The sequence below is a fragment of the Mytilus trossulus genome, chromosome 1 (genome assembly GCF_036588685.1).
Source record: "Mytilus trossulus isolate FHL-02 chromosome 1, PNRI_Mtr1.1.1.hap1, whole genome shotgun sequence".
NCBI lineage: Eukaryota > Metazoa > Mollusca > Bivalvia > Mytilida > Mytilidae > Mytilus > Mytilus trossulus.
The window spans coordinates 105,513,583-105,527,124 of record NC_086373.1 but is presented as its reverse complement, the minus strand read 5'-3'; the positions used below and the strand labels follow the sequence as shown (position 1 = coordinate 105,527,124).

At 31.0% G+C, this 13,542-nt stretch overlaps 1 protein-coding gene across 1 annotated transcript in view; it reads right to left on the bottom strand.

The window, feature by feature from the left end:
- Window positions 1-8,298, bottom strand: part of LOC134705600 (KICSTOR complex protein SZT2-like) — a 119,541-nt gene extending 111,243 nt beyond the window's left edge. The window contains exons 1-5 of the mRNA XM_063564325.1: window positions 8,098-8,298; window positions 4,834-4,959; window positions 4,056-4,238; window positions 2,221-2,298; window positions 104-196 (exon numbers count right to left, since the gene is read on the bottom strand). Coding sequence (XP_063420395.1) covers window positions 104-196; window positions 2,221-2,298; window positions 4,056-4,238; window positions 4,834-4,959; window positions 8,098-8,142 — 525 coding nt within the window. The 5' untranslated portion in view covers window positions 8,143-8,298. The remainder of the gene's footprint in view (window positions 1-103; window positions 197-2,220; window positions 2,299-4,055; window positions 4,239-4,833; window positions 4,960-8,097) is intronic.
- Window positions 8,299-13,542: the final 5,244 nt, after the last annotated feature.

Below are 13,542 nucleotides of genomic sequence, written 5' to 3'. Positions count from 1 at the left end.
AATTTGTTTAAGATATGCTTTCAACTGCAGTGGCAGGAGTGCTTGCAATGCCTCTAGTTACATAATTTATATTCATCTATTTGTTTTCTTAATATTTACTGACCTGATTAGTTGTACACTTCAACAGTGGTGTATGAGCTATAACAGTAACATATAATTCAGGTTCATATAGTAGATCAGTTCCAGGCAAGATAAACTGAAACACAAAACATAAAAACTTGTAATGACATGTTTCAATTTGTCATTTATCCCCATAACTTTCCTATAAGAACTTTTCTATTTTCTGCCTAAACTAACAGCAATTTTCACTCTGTTGATCTATGTCTGACGTCTAAAGAAAATACTTTAAATTTAATCATTTAATTAGTTTAGTATTGATGTAAACTGATGCAGGGACTAAACTTAACTGTTTGTGTCTAGGGGCCAGCTGGGCCCCTAAGATATTTTTTTCAGGGGCCCAGTTGAAATTTTAGGAGCCCAACCAATCTTTATACAAAAAGACTAAATGAAAATAAAACTGAAAATAACTTTTTATATACTTACTAACAGTGTTCCAGCTTGAATCTCAGGTCAGAAGGGTGCTAGTCCTCCTAAGTAAGGAGTTTTATAAATAAAACCGGTGAGATGGGAGAGGATCATATTATTTTGATGCAACAATACATTGCATATATTGCAGAAGCTAAGAACAGTTACTTTTATTCTCCATAATTGATAAAATTAAAAGCATTTAATAAGTGCCCCCATGAAAGGAGGATCATAAATACACGAAGTAAAACAGGAAATAGTACAGTCTTGTTTATGTTCAAATACAAATTTCTCTGATTGTTCTTTAAATGTATGTTCATGGTTTGAAACAAAACAGTTTTTTTTATAATAAAGCTTATAATATTTAAATTATAGCCACCAGAAATGTATTATAAGATTTAACAATATTTATTTTAGGTTATTTCCTGCCAAAATTGTCTCCCTTCAATATTTTCAACTTCCTGTTGACCTTTAGACAATATGGCTGGTTTTTTTTTTAATAAATACTATCTCAATCCAATCCATCCTCTAATAGTGTTGATCAAAATATATTTTGCAATAAGTTTTTATTGAAGATTGGATATCAAACTTAATATTGGGATATTTATTTACAAGACTTTGCGTTTCGTTTTTACATTAAGTATTTTTTGTAAATAGCGATTTAGGGACAAGTTACCGTCTAACATAGGCTTATGATGACTGCCAGGACAATTAGAAAACATCCCTTTCGGGATGCGTATTGAACAGTTTAGAAGAAAACACTATTCAATAATGAAATAATCGTAGAAAATTTAGCAGAGTTGAAAAAAACATGCTGATTGAAGGAGGTACAAATGTATATGACATATCTGGACTTCGGATTGAAAACATAGCTGTTCGACTGAGTTAAGGTTATTAGAAAGAACCTACTGGTTTTCGGAAATACTCTATGTTACTATATCGCTTTGAAAAGACAAAACAGGTTTCCTTTTGGGAACAGTCTTCGTTTATATCGCAGGGGAAAGGGTAAAAATGGGATTTACTTCAAATTTTTTACAGTCACCAGCTGGGCGATCGTGATGACTCGATATATTCACCCAGCCGAAAATCTAGTCACCTTGGGCAACTGGGCGAGCGTTAAGTTTAGTCCCTGTGATGGCTATATTATTAAGGATAATCTAGTTTTTGGCTGCCATCTGCTCTAAAAGAAAGTTGAAAGATACCAGAGGGACAGTCAAACTCCTAGATAAAATATAAACTGACAACCCCACAGCTAAAAAAGAACCAGACAAATTATAGAACACAATACACAACATAGAAAATTAAAGACTAAGCATCAGGAACCCCACCAAAAACTGGAGGTGATCTCAGGTGCTTAGGAAGGTTTAAGAGAAACTTAAGAAATACATATCAAATTTACTGCACTGAATCGCTTTATGTGAAATGTTAAGAACAGTTTAGTCAAGATTTGTATGAATATGTGAATAACTATTTTTCAAATTTATCAGAATGCAGGTAATCATACACTGCCATTTAGATGCCCCACTTAGGCAAGGGTTTTACAACCAGAGAAAGAAGACCAAAAAGTTACCACATTTCTATTTCCCTGTCACCCTTGCAATGCATTTTTTTTTATACTTACAAACCTTGTCCTTATGGTCTTTAAACCTTATTATTAATTATAATCAGAGTACTCTCACTTTATTAACAACTTACTGGACTGACAACTCCTGTCAGACATCTTCTCAATGTTGGAATAACTTTGTTCAGTATAACTTCTCCAGTCCTCAAGTCCTACAATATACAATGGAAATTAATGTACATGGTGTTTAAAAAACATTTACTACAGTGAAAGGCTGTTCAGTATAACTTCTCCAGTCCTCAAGTCCTACAATATACAATGGAAATTAATGTACATGGTGTTTAAAAAACATTTACTACAGTGAAAGGCTGTTCAGTATAACTTCTCCAGTCCTCAAGTCCTACAATATACAATGGAAATTAATGTACATGGTGTTTAAAAAACATTTACTACAGTGAAAGGCTGTTCAGTATAACTTCTCCAGTCCTAAAAGTCCTACAATATACAATGGAAATTAATGTACATGGTGTTTAAAAAACATTTACTACAGTGAAAGGCTGTTCAGTATAACTTCTCCAGTCCTCAAGTCCTACAATATACAATGGAAATTAATGTACATGGTGTTTAAAAAACATTTACTACAGTGAAAGGCTGTTCAGTATAACTTCTCCAGTCCTAAAAGTCCTTCAGTACAAGTGTTTAATAAACATTTACTACAGTGAAAGGCTGTTCAGTATAACTTCTCCAGTCCTAAAAGTCCTTCAGTACAAGTGTTTAATAAACATTTACTACAGTGAAAGGCTGTTCAGTATAACTTCTCCAGTCCTAAAAGTCCTTCAGTACAAGTGTTTAATAAACATTTACTACAGTGAAAGGCTGTTCAGTATAACTTCTCCAGTCCTAAAAGTCCTTCAGTACAAGTGTTTAATAAACATTTACTACAGTGAAAGGCTGTTCAGTATAACTTCTCCAGTCCTAAAAGTCCTTCAGTACAAGTGTTTAATAAACATTTACTACAGTGAAAGGCTGTTCAGTATAACTTCTCCAGTCCTAAAAGTCCTTCAGTACAAGTGTTTAATAAACATTTACTACAGTGAAAGGCTGTTCAGTATAACTTCTCCAGTCCTAAAAGTCCTTCAGTACAAGTGTTTAATAAACATTTACTACAGTGAAAGGCTGTTCAGTATAACTTCTCCAGTCCTAAAAGTCCTTCAGTACAAGTGTTTAATAAACATTTACTACAGTGAAAGGCTGTTCAGTATAACTTCTCCAGTCCTAAAAGTCCTTCAGTACAAGTGTTTAATAAACATTTACTACAGTGAAAGGCTGTTCAGTATAACTTCTCCAGTCCTAAAAGTCCTACAGTACAAGTGTTTAATAAACATTTACTACAATTGCGGAAAGATATTGTATTGTAAGGTTAGAATTTCAATGTTTTGAAGATTTGATGGTACATTTTCTAAAACTAATTATATCACACACAAAAACTTAATTTGTGTCCAAAATATATAGCCTTATGGCAACACTCAAGATAGAGAATAACATTGAAAGTTATTACACATCAACTGTAATATCATCTATGCAATTATTATATTATTATGGATTATCATATAAACTTTGGCTTTATACAGTTATGAAACTTTTTTTTGTAATATTCACAATATGTTTCTAAAAGGTAAAACAATTAAATCGTATATATAAATTTAACATTTTCTAAAATTGCATGTAAATTAAGTGTTCACAACTTATAGATAACAAACTGCCTGTTTTCAAACAATTTGTCAGTCTATCATTTTATTTTCACCAATTAAATTAAGAATTTCCATAAGGTTTTCTTTGAAACTATTGTTACATGTACTGATGTAAAAGTTCATCTAAATTATAGGACTAAAATTAATATTGCATAAAAAAGAAGAAACTGGAAATCCTTTTTTCACTATGAAAACATCATTTAATATGTAAAACTTACGACTGATGCAGCTGAGTGGCTAAGATCTAGAACAAACACTATCCTATACCTCTTTGCCAGGAATATGATGTTGGAATGAGGGAGCAGTTTAAATTTAAATCCATCTCTGAGCTGATTTTCATCTGGGACATCATCTTCATGAGGTAGGACAGACAAAACAGTCAGCTCATCCTCAATGTTATCCTAAAGAAAAATAACATTTGGTACTTTTATTATCATCCATAAAACAACAAAAAAATAATCTGAAGGAAACTAAGGGCTTATCTATTTAACGATTAAAAAATTTAATTCATGTCAAAACCATCAATATCAAACTTGACCTGTATGTCATAGCCCATGACTTAGTAGAATAAAAATTCAAAAGATTTGTTACTTCAATTGGTATTCAGAATTTTAACTCAAAAACAGACTAACAGGCAGACTGGTTGGTACATAATAACATGAATAATATCCCTAATCTTTCATTTACCTTAGATAAATTACAGAAATATAAAAGTAGGACTTAAATAACAATCTATAATGCAAATAAAAGTAGGACTTAAATAACAATCTATAATGCAAATTAACAATTGTGAGAACTTTCTGTCCTGTCAGGGTAATATTGTGGGTATCTGATATGCCAATTTTCGCAAATATAATTTTGCTGTAGAATGTTACCAACACTAAGCATGCAATATTCAAAAGTTTTGCACAAGTGCAATATCCATTGGAATTTACCATAAATATTGTAATTTTACTACCCTTGGTTTCAATATTCTATAGATAGTTTTAAACTAACCAGTGATTTTCTTGGAACAAAAGGTATAACTGTGTCAAGATTTGAGAAATACCACGATGCTCTAATGTTTCTAGATATCCTATAATCTTCTTTCATCAACACATACACAGTTCGTGCTCTCAGAACCTGCAATAAACCCACAAATATAACATTCATTCAGTTTTCAAAAATCATGGTCTATTACACTTGTGTCATGTGTGTTAACTTTGCCTCCAAATACATGTACTCCATTGTACATGTATATACATATATAACACAATGATGGTTTTAACTGGATTTGTGTAGTGAGTTGGATTTATACACCTTATTGCAATAATTGCTATTTGGAAATTTGTCAAGGTTGAACCAAGAATCTGCCCATCTTGAACTATTGAAGGCATACAACAACCATTTTACCCTTGGCATTGTGCATGTTGTGGTGTCAGATATTTTGTTTTATGAGTCCACATCAAAGTTTTACAGGAACTATTGTCATGTCCAGTAATGGCAATCAAATAGCAATAAGATGTACTGACTGTTTGTGTTTTAATGCCACTTTTGAGTGATTTCATGGCAGTCAGTTTTTATTAGTGGAGGAAGTCGATGCTTGGAGAAAACTAACAACCTAGGATAGGAAAACTGACAACGAGAAGCTCTAATGATAGTCGACTTTATTTTTCACAGAATTTTATTGATAGGGCCCAATTTTGTTTGTTATCTTTATCAACGATTTGCCGTCATGTGCAGAGTCTGATGTATACATGTTTGCCGATGACACTAAACTATATAGAGCTATAAACAACAATAGTGACAACACCATAATGCAAAACGACATAAATAGTATGTTTAAGTGGAGCGAGAAATGGCTATAACGCTTTCATCTGGACAAATTCTAAGTACTTCCAATTTCTACCAAATCCAATTATGGACAAGATAGCACTTATAAAATGTCGACATACGATGGATCTGAAATCACACTAGAAACAGTTCAATCAGAGAAAGATGTAGGAGTAACTATAGATTCAAAGCTAAAGTTTGATAAACACATACAGACACAAGTCAACAAAGCAAACCAACTAGTTGGGATTATTAGAAGAACTTTTAAATATCTAGATTATAAAAACTTCTGCCTACTATTTAAGGCATTAGCCCGTCCTCATCTTGAATAAATATATATGCTAGTAGTGTATGGAACCCCCACAAAAAGAAGGTAAACGGAAAAAAAAGTCACAGGATAAAAAGTCACAATATCCCTTGGAAAAAAAGTCACAGGAAAAAAAGTAACAAGAAAAAAAGTCACAGGAAAAAAAGTCACAATTTGTTTAAGTAAACTTATTTGTCAGAAATATGTTGGAATGCATGTGAAAAGGTCACTATGTACATGTATGCAATAAATAATTAAACTGGAGTTTTGAATGCATTGGAAAAAAGTCATATTGTACAGTAGTTGTCGTTTGTTTATGTAATATATACGTGTTTCTAGTTTCTCGTTTTGTTTATATAGATTAGACCGTTGGTTTTCCCGTTTGAATGGTTTTACACTTGTAATTTTGGGGCCCTTTTTAGCTTGTTGTTCGGTGTGAGCCAAGGCTCCGGGTTGAAGGCCGTACTTTAACCTATAATGGTTTACTTTTTAAATTGTTATTTGGATGGAGAGTTCTCTCATTGGCACTCACACCACATCTTCCTATATCTATATATTATTTTTGTATTGGATTACTTATTTAAGTTATGTTTGTAGTGGTTAATTTTTAAAAACTATAAAGGAATTATATATATACTTATAAAAATGTATTGGAATAAATAATGTTCTTTTTTTTCTTCAAAATTGACTTTTTAACAAACAGGGAAAACTAATTGTGTCCTTTTATTTGATCTTGAGCATAAGTTGTATTCCATTGATATGGCTTCCTACGATCACTAAATTACAGAATACTTATCTTTATAAAAATCAAAAAAACATGTGGTCAAGTTATATACTGAACTTCTAACTTGTATTAAAATTGAAGGAAATTGTTGCTGTTAAACTCACATCTCTTTCATTAGAGATATAATTTATATATATATAAAAATAATTACAACAAATCCTTGAAAACATGTATCAATAGTACACCAGCATGTACATGTTCCATTTAAATGTTTTGCGATTTATATCTAAATTTCCAAAGCTAGTCGTATAAAATGAATTAAAGAATGTCTATTTCCATAAAAAATACAAATTGGGAATGTTTCTCCTGTTAATACATATATATGTGCAGATCATATGACTATTTCATACAAAAAATATATATTTTGACTTTTTTTCCTGTGACTTTTTTTCCTGTGACCTTTTTTCCTGTGACTTTTTTTCCGTGACTTTTTTTCCTAAAGATATTGAGACAATTGAAAATGTACAACTAAAGCAACAAAGATGTTACCCAACCTTAAAGATTTGTCATACGAAGAACGCTTAAAAATTCTGAAAATTCCAACTTTAAAATTTAGAAGGTAACATGATAGAAACATACAAGATAACAACAGGTGTACAATGTATATGACTCAAAAGTGACAGAAGGTCTATTTACTCTTAATACCAACTTGCCAACAAGAGGCAACTCTATGAAATTGGTAAAATTTAGAAGCAGACTAGACATTAGAAAATACTACTTTACTAACAGAGTAGTGGAAGTATGGAACAGCCTATCAGACATCGTAGTGACAGCAAAGAACGTAAAGATTTTTGGAAATCACCTAGACAAGCATTGGAAAGAACACCCAATGATATATAACTTTGACACTGTAACTTTGACACTGAATACACCTATAACACCAGAAGTAGCACAAGTGTAGTTTATAGTGACGATGAACCAGAGCCAAATATAGAGGAGCAAACTGATCTCCTGCGTTTGGAAACACTTAGGTAGACTTAGTCTTAGGTAGGTAGAACTTCCAATACACCTTATCGCTATTTATCCGCCATTGCTGGATTTCACGCAGGTTCCCGTAAAATTTTGACGTCATAAAATAAAATATCTGACGCCACAATGGAAAAGTGATTGTTGTTGACCTCAAAAGTTCAAGCGGCAGGGTCACTGTCAGCCGGGATTAGCGATAAGGTGTATTCCTGTCACCAGTGATGACTTTTAGGATTTGCTCTACCAAACAATACTTGTATAAATCTAGATCCCCAAAATTCACACTTGGGTTGACAGAGAATTTGTTTAACATTTAAAACTTCTAAGATCAAAACTATAAAAGTTACATTTGATCATCAACTGATCAGCTGCAAATCAGCTGTCGACCTACTTTCTCTTCAACTTCGGAGACATCTTCTGGTGCTTTTTCCTCCATATTTTTCGTTCTTACAATCTCATATAATTTTTTTAGTCATTCTTTTTGGATCAGCCATCCAAACAGTCACTGACTGTTGACAATTGCCATTTGTTTTTAACTTGAACAATACAGTTCAAAGACCTTGCATGTTGATGGTGATCAGACGAACTTTCATCTGAGTCGTACAAATGTTTGAAAAATCAACGAAACGTTTAAAATAGAAAGGTAAAGTGTTTTTGAAGACTTGGAAGGCAACATCTATCAACAACATTCTTTTCTCTTTACAACTCATGGCAAAACAATAGAATGAAATGAAAACAGAAGTTCAAGAAAAAGCTCGATATTTTTTTCAAGTAATTTTCATTTTAGAGTTTAAACAGCATTTACTGTCAGCCAAACAATATATATTATTTCAAGTTTATATCATCAGATATTTTCTATTATATGATGTCAAAATTTACGTGAACTTTTGTTTATGTCCAGTATTGGTGTATGGTCCTCCTGAACATGCACGAAATATTTGCTACAGAAGGTAAAGCAGGTTTATGTACCCTTGTGTTGAATCCACAAGAAAATCCACAGCCTTTATCCCTGTACTCTCAAATTTGGCAATGAAATGACTGATAGATATATATATATATATATAGCATTATTGCATGCAGTGCTAGTATTGATTTCCTCAAAACAAATTTATTAATGTAGTTATTGGTTAAAACAAATAAAAATATGGACCAAATCAAGTACACCTTTTAGGGGGGAAAAGGGTGCACTCAACTTTAGTGACTCAGCATGAGGTATTTTAGAATTTACAAGTTAAATAGAATTTTTTGTAAAAAATAAACACTAGCACATCATAGAAAAGCAAGTGAGTAATCTATGTTTCAAATTTTGTAACAGAATTTTTTGTATTGAAGACTAATAATGTGTTGCATCAACTTTCCCCTTGGTATATGTACAAAATGGTCTATCTCTATTTATCATTTTTTCTTTAGTTTTAATAGTATACAATTGAAGTTTGAAAAGTTCGTACAAAAATGACTACAGAAGGGGTCATAAACCATATCATTGTGTTGATTCAATGGCAAAAATTAGCAAATTTTGTAGAAAATCCACATCATTTCCTCTTGTACTCTCATAGTTGGCAATTTGATGCTTGATACATAGAGGATTATTGCATGCAGTGCAAACAATGATTTCCTTAAAACTAGTTTATTAATTTAGATATCGATAAAAACAAATATAGATATACACCAATTCCAGTACACCTTCTAGGGTGCCCTCGACTTAAGTGACTCAGTACGATTTTTGGGGGAATTTAAAGGTTGATTAGGACTTTTTGTAAACAATAAACACTAGCACATTATAGAAAATCAAGTGAGTAATCAATGCTTAAAATTTTATAACAAAATTCACTGAATTTTTTTAACAAAATCTTGGTTTATTGGCCACAAAATCCTGTTTTTCTCTTAAATGCAACGAAACTATAAATACTGTATGGCAGTTTATTTTCCTGGGTGTAATATTTCACGATTTTCCCTACTAAAAGTATAAGAAAAATTTTGGCATATCAAAAAACTTTTATCAATACCTACGCATGTACACTTTTTAATTGCTAGAATTTATTTTGGTGATTTTGTTCAATCTGTGAAAATAAGCAAAATTTTGCAACCCTCGAAAATAACCTGCTATAGGGTAATAATGCTTCCCTCAAAGTTTCCCCTTTGTATATGTACAAAAAAGTCTGTCTCTATTATTCATTATTTATTATGCTTTTATGCTATTGCAGTTACTGTGAGAGAATAACATAAGCTTTTGTCATTGAAAATATATAAGGAAGTGCAAGAATTCGAAAGTTGTATATTTTATTGTATAATCATAATCAGGCCAATCGAAGTTTCACATTTTACTTGCTTGGGCCTTTTATAGCTTACTATATGGTGTTTTACATTGGCAAGATGCCTTTATTATCCAAAAAATATATAGTTTTTTAATAGCTCACTTAACTGAAATGCTTTCCTCATCACTTTGCATCTGTCAACTCTTGTCAGTCATCCATTGTCTGATAGTAATTTTTTACAAAATTTTCTCCTTTGTAACTACTCTTGGCCACAATCATCATTGGGGTATCCAATTCTAGAAATATGTCAGATGACCTATCCTGTTAATCAAGATGGCCAATATGGCTAAAGGTAGACCATAGTGAGTAAAATGATTTTTTTGTCTTTTATTATGAAAACCCTTATGATATAGAAGAAATCTGACTCGCAGAAATGTTGAAAATGTTAAGATTTACCTGCTGTCCATTTAAATCGAAAACTGTCAGACGACTTCTTATGGGAGTTACAGCCCTCAAATGTTTAATTCATCAATTCTTTTTCTCTTTTTTGTTTATTAATTTGACAAGTATGATAGATACAGAGAAATTTGATAAAAAGAGCAAATAGCAAGACAAGAAGTCAGTTGACTCCATTTTAAAGGTTATTGTCTTGCTTTCACAATTCATTTTTACATATTTTATTTTTTGCAACACTTTGATAGAAAAACTATATAAAGCATAAATGATCCACAGGACAAGATGTACAAATAAGCCATCATGGCTGAAATCTTTAGTTGACACTTTTTGGGAGTTATTTCCCTTTGAAGATGTTTTTACCATTTTTAGGAGTTTCTACCTTTCATCTAGAAAAGGATAATTGATACATATGGAGATAGAAACTTTATAAAGCAAAATATTTTTTGGTAGTAGAAGATCAACAAACATATCAACATGACTGAAATTGTCAGTATATAATAACTCTTCATAGAGTAATTATCCATTCATGATGAATTTAAATTAAAAAAATGCTATTGTTGAAGATGAAGTGATGGACATAGGCTTGTAAGGGCATATATAGTTTAACATAGTCTGATAGTAATGCAAGATTGGATTGTGTTACAATACTTATAAGAAAAAATCATAATCTATGAAACCATTCAGTTAAAAAGACAATTGAAAACAAAGTTATATCATCTAGTTTCTGGAACCGTGTCAGATATTCCATCCATCCAAACAAAATATTCATTCTTGTTACAATGTTTATGTACAGAAAGACCATAGGGATGATAATAGTCAATTGATAATCTTATGGCTCTCCCTGAAAATAATCTTACTGTTACAGGTTTTATTATTATTATTACAACATTATTTGTTGTAGGTTTGATATCAGAATCAGATAAGAGTTATCTCCCATTGCTAGAGTAATTTAAATGTATTTTTAAAGTACAGATACTACAGGTATTTAAAATAAATCTTCAGATTCAAATCATTATTGATTAGAAGTTTTGAAATAGATATGCTATATTGAAATCAATTTAGACTTAATTGTTGGAATTTAAAAACAGATAATTGTGTTTTTGTCTAATTATATACTTCACCAACATACTAAAGTGCTTTTTGATTGTGAGGCACTGATGCAAATTTATTTGATAATGTATCCTGCTTTAATATCTATTATTTACTGAATTCTAAATTATTTTGTCACTTTTTAAAATACATTCTCTAAAATATTCAATTTCCTGTAGGAGTTTCATTAACCTCATAGACACGATTTTGATAATAATATGTAAGGATTTTTTATAGTCTTAAATAACTTTTTATTAAGTGCGAATTTTTTTTAACTCTAATTTGATTTCATTTTATATCAGCTGTGTTTACATTACATAACAGTTTTACTAAACGGCTACAGACTTAATATGTACAATATACTGTAAAAGCAGAAATTTCGTGGAGGATTTACATTTGTTTATTTCATGGAAATTTATATCAAAAAAATTGAAAAACCCACGAAAATTTAACCTACATTTAACATCGCTACCATTTACTGGAAACCACAAAATTAAATCCCCATGAAATCTTACATATAGACGAAACACGAAATTTTAACTCCACCAAAATTAATGTTCTACTGTTATTATGAAAAATTGACATATTGAAGGTGATCTTACACTGTGAATATGTCTGTTGGTTTGTTTATATGAATCTATTTGTGCTTATTTGTTTGCTGGAGTTAAACTGGCATTACTGAAAATTAACACAATTATCCATTGTATAACTAGATAGAAAGGGTATCTGGGGAATATAAGCTAAAGGATATAAGTTAATTTACAGTTATAGGACATATGTACAGCTTGTCATGTTCAGGTTTAGTCATAATTGGTTCGTCCAATCAATGAATACCAATTCCTGTTACGTCCAATCAATGGATACCAATACCTGTTACGTCACCTCCATACATAGACAGTACCGATACATGCTTTGTTTTCAAAGAATGCTGGGAAAATTAAATTACAGTTGCAAATGACGTCAGAAGTCCATTATCGGCAGATGAATATTGCAATAGTTATGGCGGTTTTATGATAGTATTGTTACTGCATTTGTCCATACCATATAGTTATGTTTATGTGGTAACTTTAAGTGCTTTTTATATGGTCATTACCTTTTTGTTTTGAAGATTTTCAGTGTTTTCTCTTAAAAAATTAAACAGTTCAGATGATTACTGTCTGAGATGCCTCATAATTTGGTTATTTCAGTCTCTCCTTCTTTACCAGTTTAGACAAGTTATTGAGGGAAATGTTTTATATGGATAACATTAACACGCTGTAAGACAGAAACTGATAAAACATTATTGAAAGAAACTTTTTCTGCCTTTAAAAAAAATTATTACATTTATACAAGTAGAAAAAAAATGTAATATTAGAAGCAAACACATATATTTATTTGATTTAGACAGTTTTATTTTGCTGCATGTTTGAATTATTATAGCTTTGAAAATCTTCTTTGTATATCAAAATATATTTCTCAAGGAAAATCATTAAGCTGAGTCCGAGGTAAATTGGTTGAGTGTGACAAGTTTCACTCTTTGAAAACAATCAATTATTTATGATTTTATATAACTTATTTCATGTATTGATAGAGGTTTTTGTGCTCAATAATTATGACTTCTCTCCCTAAAAGTACCTATAGAAGATAACAATAGAAAGATATACATTCATTTTCACTGAGATAGAAATGTAAAATATTCATGATATTATAACATACTTTTGCTTTACCTAATCAAATAAAGCTCTCTTATATACAATAGAAGTCCAATTAGTCTTTTCAAAATCCAATAAAACTAGTGAATTCATCACTAGAAAATAGCTTTTCTACATTTCCGAAAACTTGCATAAAAATTACTATAGTGAACATGTACTTATAAGATATCACATAGTTACAGGTATAAATGTTTTTTCACAAAAATTCCGATATATGTGCTTAAAAAGGTATCCATAACAACAGAAAAAGTTGTCATTAATATGGAATGAATTATATAAGTGAAAAGCTTGGAGAAATAGGGCTCAAGGGAAATTGTGATATTAGTATTAGGATTGATCAATAGC